Source organism: Rissa tridactyla, chromosome 10, assembly GCF_028500815.1.
Source record: "Rissa tridactyla isolate bRisTri1 chromosome 10, bRisTri1.patW.cur.20221130, whole genome shotgun sequence".
Classification (NCBI taxonomy): Eukaryota; Metazoa; Chordata; class Aves; order Charadriiformes; family Laridae; genus Rissa; species Rissa tridactyla.
In genome coordinates, this window is record NC_071475.1 from 9,455,512 (window position 1) to 9,476,859 (window position 21,348).

The window sequence follows — 21,348 nt, forward strand, 5'->3', positions numbered from 1 at the left end:
TGCTCCAGTCACTTTGGCTCAGCACATGGCGAGAGCTCAAGGTTTGTCACATCAAAGCCAGGCAGTGAAAGCAGAATACGTTTTGTTTATCTGAATGAAGCTCTTAAAAAAAATTTGCCCTGACAGTACAACAAAGGGAAAAAAACATTATGGTCCCATCAACAGGCTGGATGTGGCCAGTAGCATAAATAGGAGCATGATTCAAAATAGGGCTTCTCATGGGTGCATGAAGGAAGCATGAGGAGACAGTAATTACGAAGAAGTAGGAATGCAAAGGACAAGAGATAAACGGCACGAAGCCTGAACATAGATGAGTTTACTGAGGCTGCTGGTTAGATAATGTCTGAGGGACTATTCTGCACTGTATTAATGGGATTACTTGAGAAAGTAAATGTGGGACAGTTGTGTATGATGTGTGTGGGTCATCTCACAGAAGAGAACAGAAGAAGTGCTCTGGCTGTGTCATTTTAAAAACCATTCGTACAAGGTTACATAAGCTGATGGATGATAGACTCAGTCGTATAATTCCACGAACAAGCTAATCACATAAAAATGAGGAAAAATATCTTTCCACTGCAAAGGACAGCTTGCAAAGCACATGGAAGAAGAAGAGAGTTTCCTTTCGCTTCACATATGTGCTGGCTGTAGCCAGCACCAGGGTGTTAAGCTGAAAGAAGCCTAATAAAGGCTTGTCGTAGGCAGAAAATCAGGTGTTTCTATATCCCATTTTCTCTGTCTGCTTTGCTTCAAGCTGCTATGTTTATGCTTCCAACTGGCTTTAGCCACATAGTTTACATGCACAGTTTTCTTCTGTCCGTGAATGTAGACCAGCTGTCCTACCTGAGAGTAAACTTGCATATCATGCACTGAACTAACTTAGAAGAAGAAAGAGCATTGTATAGATTACTAAACTATAAGGTTATGTACACTATGGGTGCTGGCAAAGGGGGTATTGCAGTAATTAGCAAGAAACAGATACTGCTTCAAATACAAGCATTACTGCCAGTTACTCAGGTGAACACACAACTTAGAAATAGTTAATAGACTTGTTTCTTAGTTCACAATGACTCAAGAAAAAAAACAGTAAAGAAATGGTGGTGGTTTTAATAAAAAAAAAAAGCAACTGTAGGTAGTATCCACTGTTATAATGCATGCTTAACGTCCTTTCTCTTCCCAGTTCTTCATTTTTCCGTATTTTGTTTTAGGCAGAGATTATTGATATAAACCAAAGGGGAGAAGGAAACTGTGCTATACTGTATCAGATTTCAGGACAGACATTGTAATTCACTAGTAGGGTAAGTTAACATAGCGCTTCTCTGCCTTTTTAGCCCAAACCTTACAGCTAAAACGATTTTGAATTCTTTTCAGAGTTCATGAAAAGAAGGGGCATTGCAAATCTCATTCACTCTCTGATACTCCAACCCTTGGAGGAGCGCCATGGCTGATTACCACTGTGGGAGTTTGATCAGATTTAGGTTCTTTTAGGTGGGGCTAATGCTTCTGATCTCATCCAAAGCCAGCTGGCCATGAAGAAAGGGAGCAGAACATAGATGTGGTGTGCTTCCCAAACGCCAAGCAAGCGCACTGCCTTCTGTATTAGTTCAAGTTTTGGAATAACATTGTAAATTACAGTCCTCTTCTGTGCTGTCCTGGAATTTCCAGAGTGCCTCTCTAACTTGCTTTGGAAATACTATATGTGTGTTCTTCATTGTGGGAATTTCAAATTACAGAGCTGCCTATTTGGCATGAAATTGTTGTGGGTTACAGGGAGTCTGGCGCAGCTCTCTTGCTTTCCCCCTGCTGCCAGGGGTGTGAGTCTCCACTCAGATGACTGTAGCTCTGTGGAGTTCATCCCTTCTGTATTATCTTCTATTCCGCTCTCTTCAGGCGTTTTATTCAGCACATCTAATCGTCATATCTGAGTACTTATGAACAGCACATAAATGATTTGTCATTTGTTTCATGTAGCATTTTAATCCATAATTTTTCGCTTTTAGACCTAACTGAGAAAAAAGACAACTTTAATTTCTGCTGGGGGGATATTGCAGAAATACAGGGCATCAGGGTTTTTTTTTCAACAAAATAGAGTTTAAAAAAAAAAACCACAAAATCAAGAGCCTCTGGTTAGGTTTGAGTCCAGAAACATCTTGTCAAAAATGCCTGCCTCTTATGTCTGAGTGGAAATGGTCAGTTCCCTCGGAGAACAGTGCTGTGTGTAAGATAAACCCGTCTCAGGTGAAACAAGACTCAGTCCTCTTGGGTTTTATATTTCTGCATGTTGGCTGCGCTTTAGAGCCTCTGAGAGTTACTCCAACACAGCTGTACATGGAGAATGCTCTCTTTATAGACCAAATGTATTGTATGTCTGGAGAAAAGGCTCTGGGAGCCAGTGAGGAGGGAAGGAACAGGCAAGACAGGAGGACGTAGGTCTCAAATGAGTAGACTTGGAAAACAGGATTTTTTTGTGTGGTTGGTTGTTTTTTTTAAGGAAAATAAACCTACTATCCTGGGAACCTTTTGTCTTTTTCATTAGACACATCTGATTCTGAGATGAGACGTGTCCGATTCTGAGATGAGACACTTGGACGTTGCTAAGAATATATAACATCAGGGTCAGGCTGACTTCACCCTGCAGACTGCGTGTGCCAGCGAGTCCTGCTCTTGCACACGCAGCCTCTCTGGGAGGGCTGGCACAGACTATGCTGCTCCACTGGCCCAGGATCTGCAAGGAAGGATAAAAATCTTGGACTGACCACGCTCAAGGTGATATTCTGGCTCTTCTGGCACTCAGTGTGGCCGGGATTTACCTGTCTGTCTCAGTGCTGGGCAAAACCTAAAGCTCTTAGACTTTCTGCAGCTATAGTGAGCCTGCATGGGTTTTTTGTCACTGGCTTTAGCAATAAGATAATTTTATCAAATCTGTAAGTCTCGCAAATTAAAAGGTGTTTTACAAAGAGATATTTGGTTGGACCTTCAGAAGCAACAGCTAGAGAGAGGGAGCTGAGATACATGGGCAGTCTCTCTGGTGTGATTTTGTAATGATTATGGTGGCACATGGTAGTGGTATAAGATGCTGAACAAGCAGAGTAATGTTTTGGTGGCTTCAGGAGAAGAGAATGGTTTGAAGAGTAGACATAGGCACATTTCCACCCTGTGAAGTGAGCCGGGGCATTGCAGTAAAGAGAATGGGGAGAGTCCAGCCCTGTGAGGCTGAGCAGTAGCAGAAGGCTGGTTGGGTCAGAACGGAAGTTCCCCATGTTGTTCCTAAACTGGTTTCTGCCCACATGATGGACTTGGGTTTGGGCTTATACTTCCTTAGGTTCCTTTTTTGCTGTTCAGGTTCAGCTGTCACCCCAGGCATAAGGCACTTGTGTTGGGAGGAGCAGAGCTTGCAAAGTCTGCTGGTGAACTGAGCTATAGATCTACATGAAGGCATTGGCATGTGTACTCGTTTGCTTGGTTGTCTTGACTCCCCTCTCCCGAGAGCTCAACTTCTGGGGCTGGTATAGGCAGTGCAGTGTGTGAACAAGTCTGGTTCAAGGGGGGGCTCAGCCTTGCTTGTAGTTGTCAGTGCAGATACACCTTTAAGACATACCTTGAAGCATGCAAATACTGCTTCGTGAGCTTCCGTGGAGGGCGAGGACTGTAATCTTGGTTGGAGCTCATTGCACCTGATTTTTGAAGTTAATAAGAATGAAAGGTTTACAGAATGCCTCTGCCCAGGCAGCTGGGGTTCGCAGCAGTAATACGTGTTTATAACTCCACCATTGAAACAATAAACCACATGCTATTTCCCTCCTAAAATTTACAATCAAATCTGTAGCTGTTTAACAGGGTAAGTAGAAAATAGAGAAATGTAGCCAAGCTAGGCCTAAAATGGTTTTCCCTGCTCTATAGGTAGGTGACAGCTTTCCTTTTTTCCTGGAGAAGCAGTCTAGTATTTCTTTTCTGCTGTGCTCAGCTGCATATAAGTCAAGAGTAAATGAAACCCAGGTCCAGCTTTAAACCCATTTCCTTGTAGGCAGTGTAGTAAGTGTTCTACCATACCTTGCTCCCTCTTTGGGTAACGATCGGGCTGATTTAGGGATTAAGTCCTAATCGTTAAATCATGCTAATGTGTCTGCCATTTGCTTAGGTGCTGTATCAGGAAAACAGATTTCCACGGCGGCATTTTGAGGCGTGATATAACTTGTGGCCAATGCGGCGTGTGCATGCCATTAGCATAACGGCTGCATTTTTCTCACAAAAGAACAATGTACCCAACAGCTGTTCAGCAAACAGCCCTCGCTTTATTAGTGTCACAATAAGTGTCATTCACACAGTCTTGAAGCACATTCGAAGGAATGCTATACGCCATCTGCACCAAAGAGAAAGAAACAAATGCAATCCTTACTTAACAGCACTGCAGACACGTTTGAGAAAGTCAGATGCTCTTGGATCATCAATGCAGCATTTAAAACAGCAGAAGTAAAACAGACTCACGCAGTCTGGAGATACAGAGCCAGATTGTGATGCTCTTGGTCACGCCTAGACCACAAGCGGTTCTCTAGAAGTCGCTGAGCTTGCCAATGACGTCTGGGGGCGTTTGGTAGAATATAGAAGTAATCGATGTGAAGGGCTCACCATTTGATTTGAGCACTTGCTTCTTGCTGAAGAACCTGAAGAACTCGTGTAGTTCTTCCATGTAATTTATTCACATGAGGCTGCATGAAGCACAGATTTATTAGCAGGTAGTAGCAGTGCAGATGCTCAAGGAAAGCTGTCCTAACTTGGAAGTGATTTTTCAGAAGTGCATTTTCCTCCCCAGACGCATATATGGCCCTGTGTGCCATGGAAACTGAGCGTAGCTGGCATGTTATGTTCTGCCTTGCCATGGGAACACTGTTTTGAAGACATTTTCTTTAACCAGGCTTTTAGCACATCCATTTTGATTTACACCCAAATGGGTCACAGACATCAATGCAGTATTATATGGGGAGAAAAAGGGAATGAAATGCTTTTAACATGAAAAATATGCTGTTGCATGTAGGCCAACTTTTGCTTTCTTTCTCTCAATTTATCTAGGATTTGGGTGGGTTTAATTCTAGGGCGAAATTCAGTACTGGCATAAGTGAGCACAACTCCATTAGTACAAATGGAGTCTCAACGTTTATGTCAGCAGTGAACTTAGATCATTGAATTTTTCCTATGTTTGGGCTTGCATGTTTCCTGCAAGATAATATACACATGTACTTGCACATATGCTGCACATATGCACATAAAAATTCACTGGGGAGGACGTTTGGCTCTGTGCTCTGTGTTTGACTTTACATATAGAAACAGCAACCAGCTTATGAATTTTTTGCTTCTCCTGTAGCTAATGTGCCATGCATCTGTAAGGATCAGCCATGCAGAATGCCACATTGCAAGCAAAATACCTAGTAGCAAAGGCAAACGTGAAAATTGCTTTTCTTTCCTGAGTCTGCAGGACTGCACATGCACACAAATCCATGTGATTAATTTGGAGAGATTTTTCTCCCCTCTGTTATCGTGAAGTTGAACACTGCCTTCAACGGAGGGGTACGTAGAAATACTGCAGATGCTTATCATTGAAGTGAATTGTAATATTTACTCAGCTGCAGTCCTTGAGTTTAGTGTATGCCATGAGGACTGCTTGCCTCTTAGCACCTGAGGAATAGCAAGGCCAAGGTAGAGATGTCTCATTGCCTGTGATGCTTCCTGCAGTGTTTGGGTGTCAGTCTGGGCACCAGGTTTGAGAAAAATGTGAGTGTTGTGCTTTCCCAGGATCAGGTGTCCTGAATATAGATGAAGACCTGACTGAGTTGGGAGCATAAAGCTGCCAGATGATTTCTGCCCCAGACTTTTACCACAAATGTATGGCAAAGGTGACAAGCATGCACAGGTAAGGAGTTGTGTGAACTAGTGGAAGATTATTGGTCATCTGGAGGCCAGGTGTCCTCAATGTATGAGGAGCCCCCATTTGCGGGCACCATATATTTCCCCCCTTTATTTAAAGGTGGTGGTAATCTTTTCTTTTGTTGTTTGTTTTTTAGATTGAAAGGTCTTTGGTATATCCTAAGAGTGACTTTTCCAATGTGCCTTCTGCACAACAAAATAGGGTGTCCTTGTATTCTTAGTACCAAAAAAGCTAAATAACATTTGTCATGAGAAGCACAGGCCAGTGGGACAGTATGAAATGGGATCACCAGGAAGAAAAGTAAGGCTCTGCCCACATATAAAACTTGACCCTTCTCTGCGAACATTATCCCTGTGAATAATTGGAAATCTGCATTCAGGCTTCCACTGTGTCCCATCCCCTGAGGACACACCCGCTGTATTGCTTTACACGGTGCGGCAATGCACAGCGAGATTTACATATATATCACATAAAAGTGTTTACAAAAAAAATTAGCATGTGATTGAGCTGGGAAGCTGCAGAGGGCCCCAACTGTACGAGTTTCCATGCGCTTCAGCCAGAAGATTTATTTCCAATTTGTTATTCATAAGGGAAGAGCGAGAGATTGGGATGGGGTCCTTTGAAGTGGAAAACAAAGTCTTCTATTCAGCCTTCAGCTTAATAGAATACACATGACACAGGCTTGGCATGGCGGCCCGCTTTCATGTAATGTGCTCCTTGTCATTTTGCTTTCCTAGGCTGTGAATGCTAGTGGGAATGGGTATTGCCCTGGAAAAGTCTCGTTATCTCCTGCTGCCTTCTGCAGGAGGAGCACGGTGTAAGCAGGTAGGAGCCTTTTGGTGGCGGTGGTGGGGAAACCAGACAGATCCCAATTGTTGCAGTTGTGTTGCTCATCATTCCCGGATTATGTTTTATATTGAAAGAGCATGTGTAGGAAAAGCAGCATAACTGCAGGGCTTCTGCAGGCGTAATGCGGGCGCTTGTGCCCTGTTTGGAGGCCCGGAGCAGGCAGCGTGACCCATGGGCTCTGAGCCTGCCTCTGACACCCGTCTTCTGTGTGACCTGAGCTCTCGCTGTTATTCCCCCAATTGGAAGTGCCTGAGGGAAGGCTCTTCTGAATTTGTGAGGCATCTAGGATGGCGGAACGTGATCTAGGCACTGTATCACTGACAATGACCAGCGCTTCTGTACAAAGTTGGTGTTTTGGGGGAGATATGTATATGAATCCTGTATTTCTTTCCGGGTTTACAGTGATCTACAAGCTTCTGATAGCTTCTGTGCTTTGCCCTGTGTATTAAAGCCATGCCCAGTGCAGCACAAAGGCGAGTGCTTAGAAGAATTTACAAGCCCATCTTACTGCAAAGCCCTGTCAATTAGTGGGTCTGTGGGCTATGAGAGAAAACATGTGTGACCTTCAGCACATCAGCTTGGCCTGCAGCATGAGTGTGGTTAGAAAGAATTTGGACCAGAGTCCTGCCGGTCCTCTTGGACCTGTGGCACTTGTTCTTCCTGGCATCCTCTGGGATGATGTCCTCGTGCCCCGCGTCTCTTCTTGCTCTTCTGCATGTTCAGGTTTGGAGCTCTGGGTGAATCACCGAAATCAGAGATGGAAAGAAATGCATGAAGTCATCTCATCCTGCCCTTGCCAACGCAGGATTATTCCCCACAGTACAGTCTTGAGTGCCTTCTCCAGTCTATTTTTAAACGACTTAAAGGAGAGGGCTTTCCTCTCCTCCCTGGGGAGGCTGGCTCTGCTCTTCAGTAGACCTCACTGTTGGGGAATTTTCTTCCTGTTCTCCAGCCTCAAATCTCCTTTCCCCTAGTTTAATTGAACTGTTCCTGGCTCCACCCTTCTAAACAATTTTTCGTATTGCATGACTGTTGCAAATACCTGTTGTCAATTTGCAGGCATAATGGATGGGAATTCATCACTGTTTGCCTTGCTTGGCAAAGGCTCTTTGTGCAGAACTGTACTGGGAAGCCAGGCTTTATCAGAAACTAGATTTCAGAGCTACATGCCAAGAAATAAGAATGACCTTTTCCTACTTATTTGGACAACACCATTAACATAAAACCCCATCGTGACTGAGAATAGGCTGGGCTTCTGGCAAAGCCATGAATGTCTGTATTAATATGCTGATTTTCCTCTTAGTCCTCCAGCAGATCTTCCATAGCGCTTTTTTGCATGACAGAAGTAACTGTTCTGATTTCTCAGGTTTAGTTGTAGATGTATAAATGTTTGGAAAATGTTTAATGAAAAAATACAGTAACTCTGTTTTTATCAAGTGGCTCTGGCAGTTCAGTTTATAAGCCCTGACTTTCAGTTTGAGGTTTCTTAAGCACCTGAAGTGTTTTGAAAATGGGTTTTGAAGGTGGGATTTATGCTTTGACAATTCCTAGATGCTTTGGAAGGTAGTGCCTTTTGTCTTAGGAGGCATGTGTCCTTCGTCCAGCAGGACTGACTTGCAAGAAAACTGTGTGTCCAAAGAGTCTAAGTTATTCCAGAAAAGCATCTTATGGGTCTGAAAAATTATGAATCCCTATTTATTTATGAGATGAAAATCAGTTTCTGTTGTGGATGACAGCAGAATAGAAACCCATACTCAAAACACCAGGAAAAGAATGGCTAGCATTAAAGAGACTGAAATCCCTTTAGTGCTTTCGTACAGCAGAGCTGCAGCTATTTAGCTATGGCAGGATACCAAACAACATTGTGGCTGGCCATTGTTGCTTGAACAGTTTGATTTTTAAAACATTCAACTGAAATATAACCACCAGCCAAGTTGGAAGAAGCAAGTCACAAGGACAGCGTGTTAAATGAAGAGTCAGCAAATGAGGGAAACAAGTTCTTGTGCCCCACTGGAAAGTGGTTGTATTACAGAGCAGGAGCCCGAGAGCAGTATCTCAGCCTAGCACAGCTATCGGGTTGCTTTTAAGAAAATTTTATAGTATAGAAGTAATATGACTTTTAAAAGAATGAGATAGTGCTATAAAATAAAATGACTGATTTCTCTGCAGTAGGCCTCAGAAGGGCCATGGAGCACAGCCCTTCTTGCTCAGCACTGATCGTCACATCATAAACCAGAAACCTCTCCTCCAGAGAACTTCCAACATCAAGCATTTCGGGAGATTGGGAAAGGGGTGATGGGGTGGGGTGGAGAGGGGGAGAACAAAATGACCATAGCTGGTATACTGAAAACAATCCCAGCACGCGTTGCTGATACCGATCGGACTCATCAGACTGTTTGACATGATTCTTGATAGGTGTTTTTAAGAAGGAACTGTTCTTGTTGGTGTTTTTAAATGTGCATGTTTAAATGATGCTGGGAGTTAATGGATTGGAGCATGGTGTGTGGGAGCGGTGGAGAGGAGAAGGGTGTGTGGTCCCTAATGACGCCAAGTGAAAAACAGAGACACACCTGCTTTGGAATATAATGGGAGCGATAAGAGTAATTTCTCAACGATGGGGTTTTTTGGGGAGAGTGAGGGGAAGGGTTCGTTTAAGAAATGTTGGGGGCAAACAGGACTTCTGTCTTGCTGTGCTGGGGACTGTTCATTTTAAATGGGAGTGTTTGGTACATCTGGGCTGAACTGATATTGGTTCTTGCATGCCGTCCCCCCGCTCAGTGTTCTGCTTTGCACTGTTTTATCTGCCAAAAAGAAAATAAGTTCACCAAATATTTGCAAAGTTGCATGGCCACAGGCTTAAATACGTACATATGAAATCCCTGAAAGCAATTTGCTTCAAGCCCTCCTCAGTTCCAGACATCTTTCTCACTCCATCTGCTCGTTCAAGTACACAAGTTCCTTGGGAAAAATCACTTATGACATCACTGAAAAATGCCACAAAAATAGCTTTTCACTTAAGTTCCCATCCTCGGAGTTAACTCACATGGGGATCAGATAGATTCAAACATTTAATAACTTTTTATTTTCCTTTCTCTTTAAACACAGGATCTCTGGTCATGGAAGCAGGGTCACGTGGTGGATTCTTGGCAGTCAGCAGTCTGTGGAGCTTTTGCAGGTGCAAAGGATTATATGTTATACTGGGAAAGACTAAAGAAGAAAGGGAAAAATGTGCAAATCTATTAAGTATAGCAGAACAACATTCCTTTGTAATTCAGGTTTGTTTAGAAGAAAACGGATCCAGTTGTTGTTTGGAAATAGGAAAGTCCGCAAAGGAAAGAGAAGGGAAAAAAAAAAAGACTCAAACAGGGTGTCTGTTTGAAAGACAACCAATTTGTTTTTGACAAATTTCTGTTATTTAAAAACCAGGGGCCTGTCAGTCAGGCTTTGCGATTATTTCAAAGTTGATTTGTAAAATCCTCATCCAGGAGAAACTTTGTTTGGGTGGGGGTTTGTGCAGCTGTCTGCTCTGAGCACTTCCCCAGGGGTTGAAGTGATTGCAGCGAGAGGCCATGATTCACCATTCATGTGACAGCTCTGACAGCCATGTAGATTAACTAGAGTCAGGAGAGCAGAGGCTAGCACTGCACAGCCTGGAGGCAAAAGCCTTCCGCAGCAGAAAAAAAAAAAAACACAGAGGACGAAACATCTGGGCAATCTCCAGACACTAGAACAAGAATAAAGAGTGGCAGAATACAATACTGCACTATTTATTACCAAACAAGCCAGAAGTTAATTGAATTCTTCAGTAGGCTTCTTGCTTGATTTTAGCCTACTGTAGTTGTTTCCAAAAAAGAAGAAAAAAAAAGAAAAAATCAATTAATGACTCATCAGTATAGCTGACAAGTTTGAGGGAGGAGAGACTCAACTGTCTTAATAGAAAAAACAGATTAGTAGTTAAGAGATGGATAGCCAGAGCTTTTCCCCAAGGACCTAAAATATATTTTGAGATTCCAAACCAGTAACAGAATATGTGGAAAAAATAAATCCTGTTTAAAGAGAAATTATAGCATTTCTTGAAATAGAGATTATCAAAAGCAAAGCTTGTTCTTTGATGACTTACAAATTCAGAGCCATTACATCGTGTGTAATTTTTTTTAAATAAGCTCTGTTAGGGGAATTGAAGTATTAATAGCAGCAGAATTCCGGCAGAGACTGAGGCTTCGTTTTGATGGGCACTGTAACTGCAGGACTGGGGGAGGGGAGAGTGGCTGTAGCTGCACACAGTTTAGCAGGTTGGGCGTGTGAGCTGTGAGGGAATGGTTTAGGTAGAATTGATTCCATTTTGGGGCAGAGGGGATATTTTAGATGATCTCTTGTGGTCTTGTCCAGATGTACTTTCTATGTTTATGTGATGGGAAGGGAGTTTTATTCTGCTTAAAATGGGGTCTACTATTGGATTTTACACTGACTTCATCAAATCAATGCAAACAAAATCCGAGTGATTGAAGCAAATCGTTCATTTTTGTTTTGCAACAAAACAAGCTATCAGACTAAAAATGCTTTAAAATGCAATCTGTATGTCTGCAGGTGTGATACGGGATCATTAATTTAGCTCTGTTGATTTCTTTACAGTCAGATTGATACAAAAACTGTGTTCAGGCACGTTCAGAGAGCTGGAAAGGTTATCTGATTTACCCAAGGCCTTGCGGAGTAATTTCCTGAAGTCCAATTTGGTGCCTCAATTGGAAATCTAACCCAGTGCCTCCGTTCCTCTGTGTCTTGTTTCTGACCAGTTGTGCTTGGACTTGCTACTGTTTGATGGATGTTCAGTAGTGTCTGCTCGCTTCCTGGTAGAAATATTGCAGAATGAGCTTCCAGAGGCACAGTTGTGCATGAACACTTCACTGCCCTTTGGCAGATGCTGGGAAGACCTAACGCTTTGTGCTGGAGGAGACACTGGGTCCTGGAACAGCACAGAGACTTCCAGGTCCATGATGGTGGTAGATGAGACAGTTTAGCCTAGCTGTCTTCATAGGCTCTGTTCCCCAAGCGCAAATCTTTGCAGAGTTGCAGTTCTGCTTTGTAGATCGCGTTGTAATTGGTGATGCTAAACATTCTCTGAGTTGTCCTTCCAACTTCACTTCCTCCAGCTTCGTTTTCCTTCTCTGTTCTTTGTTTCCCTGTTCTTTCCTTTTCACCAGCAGTATTTTAAACTTCCTTTCTCACGTGTCCTTCGAGGACCTGCTTCAAAACCCACAAGGTTTGACTCTCTGGATCAGAACCTTCCCCTTCCATCTCCAGCAGACGTGTAACAGGCAGGCCCTGTCTTGATCTAATTTGGTACCGCATCCATTCTATTTCACTGAAAATATTTAGCCTTCTTGCTGAATGGAGGTAGTGGAAAAATAATTTCCTGCCTTCTGAAGGATGGATTCCATGGTTAAAAATTATTAACTACCTACATATAGCTTCAAATGAGGGAAGAAAAAACAGACCAAATTCTTTATCCTTTTCTTTCCACCCCAAAACAAAAAAAAAATCAAAACCTCACCAGTACCCTGTGAGTAAAATAAGATGGATGTATGCATCTGAGTGATTTAAAATCATCATGTTATAAACCTTAAAAGGAGACGATGATCCAAAAAACAACCTTTAAACACAGAGATGCTGTCAGATGCCACCATGGTAGTAGTGGGATGGTGAAATCACACAGAGATGCTTTTCTGTGTTCTTTGCTTGAATTCAATACTTTCTAAAAATATGTTAAAGGTCCTGAGGGGCAGGGTAATAAGCTGAAACAAACTGAAAGAAAAGTCCTGTTCGGCTTCCCTTTATGGCACACAGGCGTACATGTGTGTGTCTGTGTGTGCTGGTTACTTCCTAGCTAAATCATAATTGATTATTTGTCGAAGACAGAACAAAGAGCAACAATATATGGAATTCTATCCCCAGTGCCCGTGAAATGGCAGCGATTTCAGCCAAAGTGCTGCAAGAGGCCCGACTCTTCCACGTTGAGCAGATGTGTAAGATGTATGTATGCGATCCGTGGGCTTTTTATAGAAACATAATAGGCATAAGCATAAATATCAGAGATTTGGAATCCTCTCTGTCTCATCTGTTAATAATTTAATCCCTGGAGGCCTTGTACAGCTTTATCGTCATCTCTGGTGCCTTAACTAGAGGAGATGTTTGGAGCAGTCGGGGAGTGAGAGAAGGCGGTATCTGAGCAGCCGGTGGGGAGGAACCCAAGGGTAAATCTACAGGATCATTTAAGCCTGAGGTTGCGTTTGAACCAAACCTTGCCTCATGTCTGAGCTTTCTGGACTCTGTCCCAGATTTGGGCACAGGCTTTGGCAGGCCGGAGGCAGAGGAGGGAAATATGTCTCTGTGCTGCAGGCAGGCCAGGCATGATTGTGGTTGCACTCCATGCTTGAGTCTTCTCTGGGCTCAGGCTGCCTGGCTGGAGCACTGCAGCCCAGCCCTGCACCGCGCTGGGGCAGGCTGTCCCAGAAGAGCCTCTGGGTGGGTTTTGTATGCCCTCCATGGAATTGGGCCAGTGGCAAGGAAATCCTGCCGTTGGGTATTAGCTGTTGGGAAAGCAAAGTGCTGCCCTGGAGCAGCAAGGCAGCTCCAGCTTGTCAAAGAACCTGACCGTCCATTTAATGCAATTGAAAATCGTCTCTGTTAAAGACGACTTCTTTCTCCCTACTGTCAAAAAAGTGTGGCTTAACATCAATAATTAATGCTCTGTGGTGACAAAGTCACTGAGAGTGGAGGTGCAAGTCTAGTGAATAATAAAGCACTAGCAAGAGCTTTTTGCACATTAACAGGGAAGACTTCCCATCACTTTTGTTTTGATCTAATGGGCTCTGACAAGATTACACACTGTGTCTAAAAGCCTCTTTAACTCTATAGCTCTGAATAAATTTTTGAGTAGTTCTCAAGATTTCCATGCAGTGTTTGCTTGGACTATGCTTCGAACCCTGAAATCTCTGGAGGAGCAGTGCCTCTTGGTATTTCTGCTGAAATCCAGAGAGGTTCTTGGGTCACTTTGCTCTACCATTAGCAGGTGTTGTTTCCGCAATGATAAAGGATCAGAACAAACTTCCCCTTAGAAAAATTAACATACTATCAATAAAATAAAAGTTCAAATAAGAACTAATTGATTGAACGGTGCTGAAAAAGACTGTGAACTTGGAAATCGGTCGGTGTAAGAGGATGCTGTGAGGTTTAGTGTTGGACCCGTGCGACTCAGTTTTTCAACCCAGATGTGGGATTCAATCCTGAATCAGTCTTGGGTAACCTTCAGATGTCAGTACAGAAAATGGTAATAAGGACAGGCAATAATACAGCTCAGCCTGGATTTTTTTCTTTTCCTAAGGTGGGATAATTCAAACAAGGACATTAGTCAAGCACGCATTCCTATCTCTTGAAATGAGCTTGACAAACCAAACAGGACTGGTGTTGCAGAAGAGGGTGCCGGGGGTCTGGCCAGATGGCAGAACTCAGAATCAGGAGAAGCCCCTGTGGTGGCCAGAAGGGTTCTCCGGACCCTTTAGAAAGGGTGAGGAGAAGTTAAAATGGTACAGGAAAAAAAACAAGATACAGGGACTGAAGAAGAACTTGTGTCCCTCCCTTCATGGGATCTTACTCAAGGAATGTGTCAGAGAAGCGGTGAAACATTTTCCAATAGCAGCAGCAAATTCTGCAGGCAAGGACCTTACTGCGAGGACTTCGGGTTATGTATTGTTCTCAGGTGAAATATTTCACTCTGTTCTGATGCTTCTCAATTTTTATTTGTATCGGAGAGCCAAAAAGGGTAGGAAATGCCAGCAGGAACCTAGGGGAATATCTTAAGTCTTCAAGACTTTTTATTCTTATTGGCAAATAAAGGTAAATCGCTCTCTGTGGATGTCAGTCTCTAGCACTTCCATCAAGAACTGGTCCTTGGGAAAGTGTGAGTAGCAGAGGGATTTTCTGTTTAACACCCTGCACTTGGTAAAGTTCAGCTGCTCAGCTGCTGTGTGAATATACAGTGTCCATTGTAACTTCTTGGGAGACGGGTGATGAGTTTTCTACTACTGCGTGAAGTTGTATTTTCCCAGTAGAGGAGTCTGTCACTCTGCTAGAAGTATTAGCAAGCCAAGAGCCTTCTCTTATGCGCAAATCCATCTTTATGCCTACTTGCTGAGACCAAGTCATCACCAGATCCTTCTGGGGCCAGGGAGAAAGGAGCATTCTCCAGGAGTGAGTTGGTGAGTCTGTCTGGGCACAGAATGCCTGCAAAGGTGCCTTTTTCTCTTTGCCAGCTCTGCAGAGAAGCTGGAATGATTAGGAGTGTAAGGCTTGATGTGTCTTTCTGGCCTGATACTTTAATACCTGCTTGTCCTGGTTGCTGACTAGTTGAACAGGCTCCAGCCCTTTATAGCAGCTCTTGGAGAAGTCAGCGACAGCAGGAATAGGCTAAAGGAGTGGTTTAAACATCTGTTGGGCCTTACTGTGTATTAGACGGTGCAGTGCACAGCCCTTCTATTTTAAATGAGTAGACTTTGGCTATACTAGTTTGTGCCTTTTGTATTAGTCTGATGGTTGGAAACAGTCATGTTTTAAGTTCCTTTACCCAGCTAGAGTAGGTGGGACTGAGCAGTACCTCGCTGGCACTGTAGCCTGTTCTTGGATACCTGTGTACTAACGTTGAAGAGGACACTCTAAAATTACCTTGGACATTTAGGGTTAAGGCTGGAGCAAATTCATTTTGTCAGATGCGCTGCCTTCAATAAAATGCAGTTCCCAACAAGCGCTAGCTTTAATCTTGTGTTTTTGTCAAGCATATACAAACTTGCATTTAATTTAGCCGCTATCCTGCTGCTTGTTGTGCTTATGAAGCATTTTATTGTTGCTGTTGTCATTCTAAATTGATTGGTAAATCTGTACCAAATACTTCCCAGTGATGGAAAAAGAAACATTGAAATGTTAATAACAAAAGAGCCTGAAAGATCCAGATGTTAGCTGGGGAAAAAATGAAAACCAATCAGCCTTGATTAAACCTTTCAGATAAGAATTTGGGAACATCGTATCAGGATAAATTGTGTTTGTTCTAATCACTCTGTCAGCCAAGATTGAAGCTTCTGCCAATAAGAAACTGTTAGGGGCAAACGCATAAAAAAATTACTGGGCTGTGTTAAGGGAAATGTTAGTCTGACTAAAGTGTTAGTGTCAACTCTATAGCTGAGTGATGCATTGAGATTTTGTGCTTGATACAGGCCTGAGAGCCATGTGCTTCACTGTTTAATTTTATCTTGGTCTGTGGGCAGAGGACTTCTACATCCAGACTTGTAAAGCCACTATTTTCCATCCAGATTATTTTTAGTGTTCTAAAAATAGGTCGCTGACATGAGTACCGAAGTTTCTATCCAGACCATTCTCTCAAAGCCTTTGGGTCACTTACTCAAAAACTGGCTCACAATAAAAAGATTTTTGACCTTAAAGAAGGTCCAAGAATGGGCTGGAATTTAGTTTAACTTGCTCATAGTTTCTGCTTTGGCTTCTTGAATACAACCCATTTTTCTGCTTTTTAGTGAGGAATTACTGCTAGGAAGCTTCCGGCAGAGAGAACAGGTTGGGCCGACCTTACATGAGCAGAAGTTGCTCCTAAACCAGGCGTTTTGGGCTGTTCGCTAACTCGGCTTGCCGCTATTCTTGTTTGGGATCCAGGGGACTGCAAATGTGCCTTACTGCATCTCCTGAACTGTCATGGGACTTTTCCTTAATTAACTGTAAGAAGCCAACGTATGGTGCCAGCTGGCCCAGCCTCCTTGCTGACATAGAGCAGGGTTTTAATATGTTAAAGTGAAGGTGGCTGAGAGAGAGAGGTGCAGGTTAAAACACGAGCCAGCAGGGAAGATGGATTTTTTCTTTACAGAATTTAGAAGAAGTGCTTTTCCCCTCTTCCACCCCAAGAAAAGAGAGATCAATTTTTCTACATTCCATAAAACTTGGAACAAAAAGTAGATTATTTTTAGCTTATTCCCTGGGTACTGTGTAGACTTCAGTTTTTGGAGTCACTCTGTTCCTTGCTGTAGCAGATACAGGATTTATACAAGCTCCAGAGGAAAAAAACAGCAAGAAGAAGAAAGAGAGATTTCAGAACAAGTCTCACTCTCTCCTTTCTTCCCCTTTCTTTCTTCACTTACTGCTGGGCTGCTCCTGCATTTTAAAAGTTGCCTTCACTTTGGCTTTTCCTCAGCATGAACTACTTGCTTGGAATATTGTGAACAGAGGAGGGAGAGAGATCAGAGTTAATTTTAAGATGGGGAAATAAGGCAAAGGGAATAAGATCCTGGGAGAAAAAGCAGCAAAGCTGGTCCCTAGATAGCACAAGATGCCAGGCTGTAGCCACAGGATTAAAATATGGAGACAGACACACACACGTTTGTGGGTGAGACACGCAGATGGATAAGCTGAAGATTTCTGGCTTTCAGGAGGAAAGCCACAGCTGAGCTGGCAGCTCCAAGTGAAAGTAATGAGCTCCAAGGATGAGGTTTGGGAGTGATTAGAGAGAATAAAAATGCCCGTGAGGGGCAGATGGCACTTACGGCAGCAGACTTTTGACAATTTCTAAAGACCCTTGGGCAGCTTCACGTTGTTGTTATCCAAAATGGAGCTGATTTCATTCGTTGGAGGTGAGCTCCATCCCAAACACTGGCTTGTCTTTTTTTCCCTGAAACAGAGTCCCAGGTCTAACAGTTGAAGTCCAGATCCAGTCTGTCTGTATCTTGCGGATAGCTTTGCCCCTGAAGCATGTGTGTTTCAGATGCCGAGCATCTTTCCTCTCTATCTTTCTAGCCTTTGAATGGTCAGGCTTTAATTCTCAAGGCAGAGCACAGCGTGACGAGTGTATTTTCTAATCTCTGCAAATGAGTAATAAGCAGGTTCTTCCTTTCAAACTTGCCCATAGGTGTTGGAAGTGGAATCCATTATCCTTACGACCTTCACGTGTTCGTATATATACAAAACAAAAGGACAGTAATCTCAATGGGGATGTTTGGATTTACAGTTAACTAGTATAGAGCTATTTTCCTTAAGTCAACACCCAGGAATAAAACACTCTGTGTACAGACCTTCAACGAACGTACCTGGACTCTGACGTGAGGAAACATGCTGTAGGCATTAATAATGGAGCAGTGTTGACCACAGCCATGGGAATTATAGGCAGTGTGGCATTCATATTCAACCAACAATGTCTCACTTGTGTTTGGTATTTTAATTTGCTCAGGTGGATTTGCAGCTGCAGTTACTACACCTCTCGATGTAGCGAAGACGAGAATTATGTTGGCAAAGGTAAGAATGAAGGAGGCCAGCAGACATGCAGGTGAATGGCTTGGGTAGTTCCAGAATTTCTGTATGGTCATTACAGAATGAAATCCAGCACCTATTAATAATGATTTCTGCTCTTGTCCTCGGAGGCGGGATCAGGTACCGCATGCAGAACTAGTGAAATTGTTGTGTTCCTTGCCTTTCATTGCTCTCCTGGTCCTTTCTCAAAGGAGCTGAGAAAGGCCTGTGTTTTTACTAGACTTCCAGAATCTCACGCGGTGTCTTTAGTAGAAAATCCTCACAGAGTCAGATGCCCAAAGTTAAACTTCCCATCAGGGATTTATTCCTCTGGTTTTTTGATAATGGTTGGGCTTGAGTGTGTGTGTGTGTTTTCTGAGGAGAGCTTGGCAATGGGTTTTCTGTCCTAAAATTTTAAGGCACAGAGATTGTGATGGCTTACATCTGCCAACCAGAGCAGAAGGAAAATTGCTTATAAGATCAGTAAGTTCAGTAAGTAGTTAAATTGCTAATAAGTCTAGTGTTCCCGTCATCATCTTGCTAACCCCAGAGCAGAGCTAAGCAGATACATAGCTAAAAGCCCTTTCCCTGCCCTGAAAAGAGCTGTTGTGTTGGCAAAGGTCAGGCGTCCTGGAGTTTCTTTGGATGGTTTTTATCCTATTGCTCATGTCCCTCAGTACGGGGATGTTTTTTGTTGATGACATGCACCTCCCCAGCTGAGTCACGCACATCTGGGCTCACCATGTTGCTGTGTTGTGTATCCTCCTTTGCTGGGTGTTGTACCTGCTGCAGCCTCTTTGCCTTTGGATAGAGCGGGTGATAAAACTGTAAGACCTGGGTTTCATTTCTGTCTGCTGCTGCGCTGAGCAGCCAGGTCAGTGTTGGTAAGGGAATGATGGTGCTCTGGGATGTACTGAGACCATTCAGACAGCATCTTCATATTAGTCATCTCTCGCTAACTAGATCACACACGTAATTTAATTGTCTCTAGTCCTGCTGTTTTGCTTTCAAGGCAATTTTCACATGCAATGCACTACTTATGTTTTTTTTTTTAAGTAAATCTCAAGTAAATCCTCTTGCAGTGAGCAGTGAAGTTGCTTGTTGGTGCTTTGAGAGTGTGTTTTTGTTAAATTCTTACTCCACTGTCAACTGCTGGACATAGAGCTGAGTGTAGTGCAGAAGGGACTGGATACCCAGTTCTGAACTAACCAGCTCTGTGACCTCGGAGTGATCATTTTCTTCTTCTGTGCCTCAGTTTCCTGTTCTGCCCTTTGCCTTATTCCTGGAAACACCGAGATTTTGCCTGTGCCTGGGGTAAGGAGGTCCTTAGGATGTCTGTAATTGCTGTAAAGTAGCACTAACAGGATGCTCAGTAAATAACTAAATCTCTCTGCTAACAGTTTCCAATCTCTCTCTTTCTGTGGTCCAGGCTGGTTCCAGCAACGCTAGCGGGAATGTTCTGGCGGCCCTTGGTGGCATCTGGAGGACACAAGGCCTGTCGGGGTAAGGACATGCTGCAGACGCACATCTCATGCGTTGTGTCTCTGTGTGTGGGAGAGGATGGGATGGTCTGCTTGTATTTAAAACCTGTCATACAGAAAAGGCTTTTAATTGCGGTAGACGTGGCCAGGGAGCAGCTCTCAGGTAGCTAGGAAGCTAGGTCCCTCCAGGGAGGTCTAAGTGTCCTTGCTTTAGCACTGGCTCTGAGCAACGTCCAGGGAAGGGCACAGAAATGGGCAGGGACATTATTGGAGATTTATCCATGGTACAATCTCTAAGCTTAGCTCCAGGCTTCAGAGGTGAGGGTGGCTTTGTGTTTAATGGACTTCTCTCCATGAATGTATGCATTTGTGTTTTGTATCCGTTTAAACTTTTGGGCATGCGCATCATCTTGTGGCAGTGAGTGCCACAGACTGATCTTGAGGTGTGTGAATCACCCCTCCTGAGACATCAGGGTAGGTCAGCATAGGAGCCGTATGTCCCTTTTGGACACTCCTTCCTCCTCATGGCAATTTCCTGCTGATTTGAAAACACCAGCAAGGTCTTTTCCTTTATATTCACTGTTCTTACTGTGAAGTGTGATGGGAGCTTGTGATGCCAGCATGGTGCTGCCAGCAGGGACAAGCTGAAGCAGAAGGAAAGGAGCCGTGTGCTCCCTGACTTGTCCTTTGAGCCTCCCGTCAAGTCTGGGCTTGAGCACGCGCCCACTTGGATTTCTCCAGCGAGGCACTTGTTGCAAAAATGTAAGGTTTCTGAGAAAGGCTGGAGTGCAAAGAGTAATTCTGAGCTGCCGCAGAACATCTTTCTGGCTGTTTTCCTCGGGTGACCAGGGTGTAGACACATTCTGGGCTTTCTGCTGACTGGTCAAGGAACTCAGGGGTGATGTCCATCTAGTCTGTTGACTGCCTCGCTTTACCCATTCCTGAGACGGAGAATTGCTTTTCTGATGTTGGAGCAGTGTTGTGAACAAAAAGTCCTCTACTAGCATTTGTAGAACATTTTGAGGTGTTACAGGCGTATAAATTATTACTGATTTTTACAGACACCTGCTTCATTTACGCCACCTTGCCCTCTTAGAGTGTGTGAGTCATACCAGTTATTGGCCACTCGTAGCGAAATGTATGTCTTAAACAATTCCTTCAGTCTGTGCTTCCTTCGGTAGGGCTTCCGGCCCACCTGCCCTTGGCCTGAAAGAGGAACGGAGGTTTTTTGGAAGCTTTACTTGGGGCTTTTCACTGTGATTTCGCATAGGTTTTTTTATCCTCTTGATGTGGCCGACACTTTCAGGGTGCTGTTTTAACATTTGTAAACTGTTGCTCGAAGCAGCGTGCACATCACAGCTTTGCGGGAGATAGTTTTCTCTTAACATCTGATCTCTGCTCGCACGACTAATAAAAGTTCAGTCCTCTTTCTACACATGTGGGAAATAATTCAAAACAAATTGCAGGAAGTTCCTGAACACCGATTCCAGGAAGACGTCCAGCTGTGCCCCCCGGCAGTGCTCAGAGCTCGGTTGTCTCAGGTTCGCGCTTTGACATGATGAGGTGACCTGGCGGTGGATGAGTTTTGGGTCCTACATGGTTTGGTGGACTCTAGGGCATGTTTTGAAAGGGACTGGGAGAAGTGAGGCCATGTCTGCTGCTGATGGAAGTTGAGCTCTGAAGGGTATGAAGAGGCATGGATTTGGCTGGGGAAACCTCCCCCTTTCCCCAGCCAAGAGCTGAAAATAAGAATGTATGTTTGTGTTC

General features: G+C 43.7%; 1 protein-coding gene across 8 annotated transcripts in view; it reads left to right on the forward strand.

Annotated features, from left to right (window-relative positions):
* Window positions 1–21,348, forward strand: part of SLC25A26 (solute carrier family 25 member 26) — a 90,772-nt gene that overhangs the window by 65,888 nt on the left and 3,536 nt on the right. For 2 of the 8 annotated variants that reach the window (XM_054216498.1, XM_054216499.1), the window contains 4 exons: window positions 9,872–9,941; window positions 18,042–18,106; window positions 19,356–19,414; window positions 19,530–19,603. In XM_054216498.1, the coding sequence (XP_054072473.1) occupies window positions 9,872–9,941; window positions 18,042–18,106; window positions 19,356–19,414; window positions 19,530–19,603 (268 nt within the window). Of the gene's footprint in view, window positions 1–9,871; window positions 9,942–18,041; window positions 18,107–19,355; window positions 19,415–19,529; window positions 19,604–21,047; window positions 21,123–21,348 lie in introns of those variants that run through there. The other 6 variants (XM_054216503.1, XM_054216501.1, XM_054216502.1 and 3 more) reach the window with 5 other exon arrangements.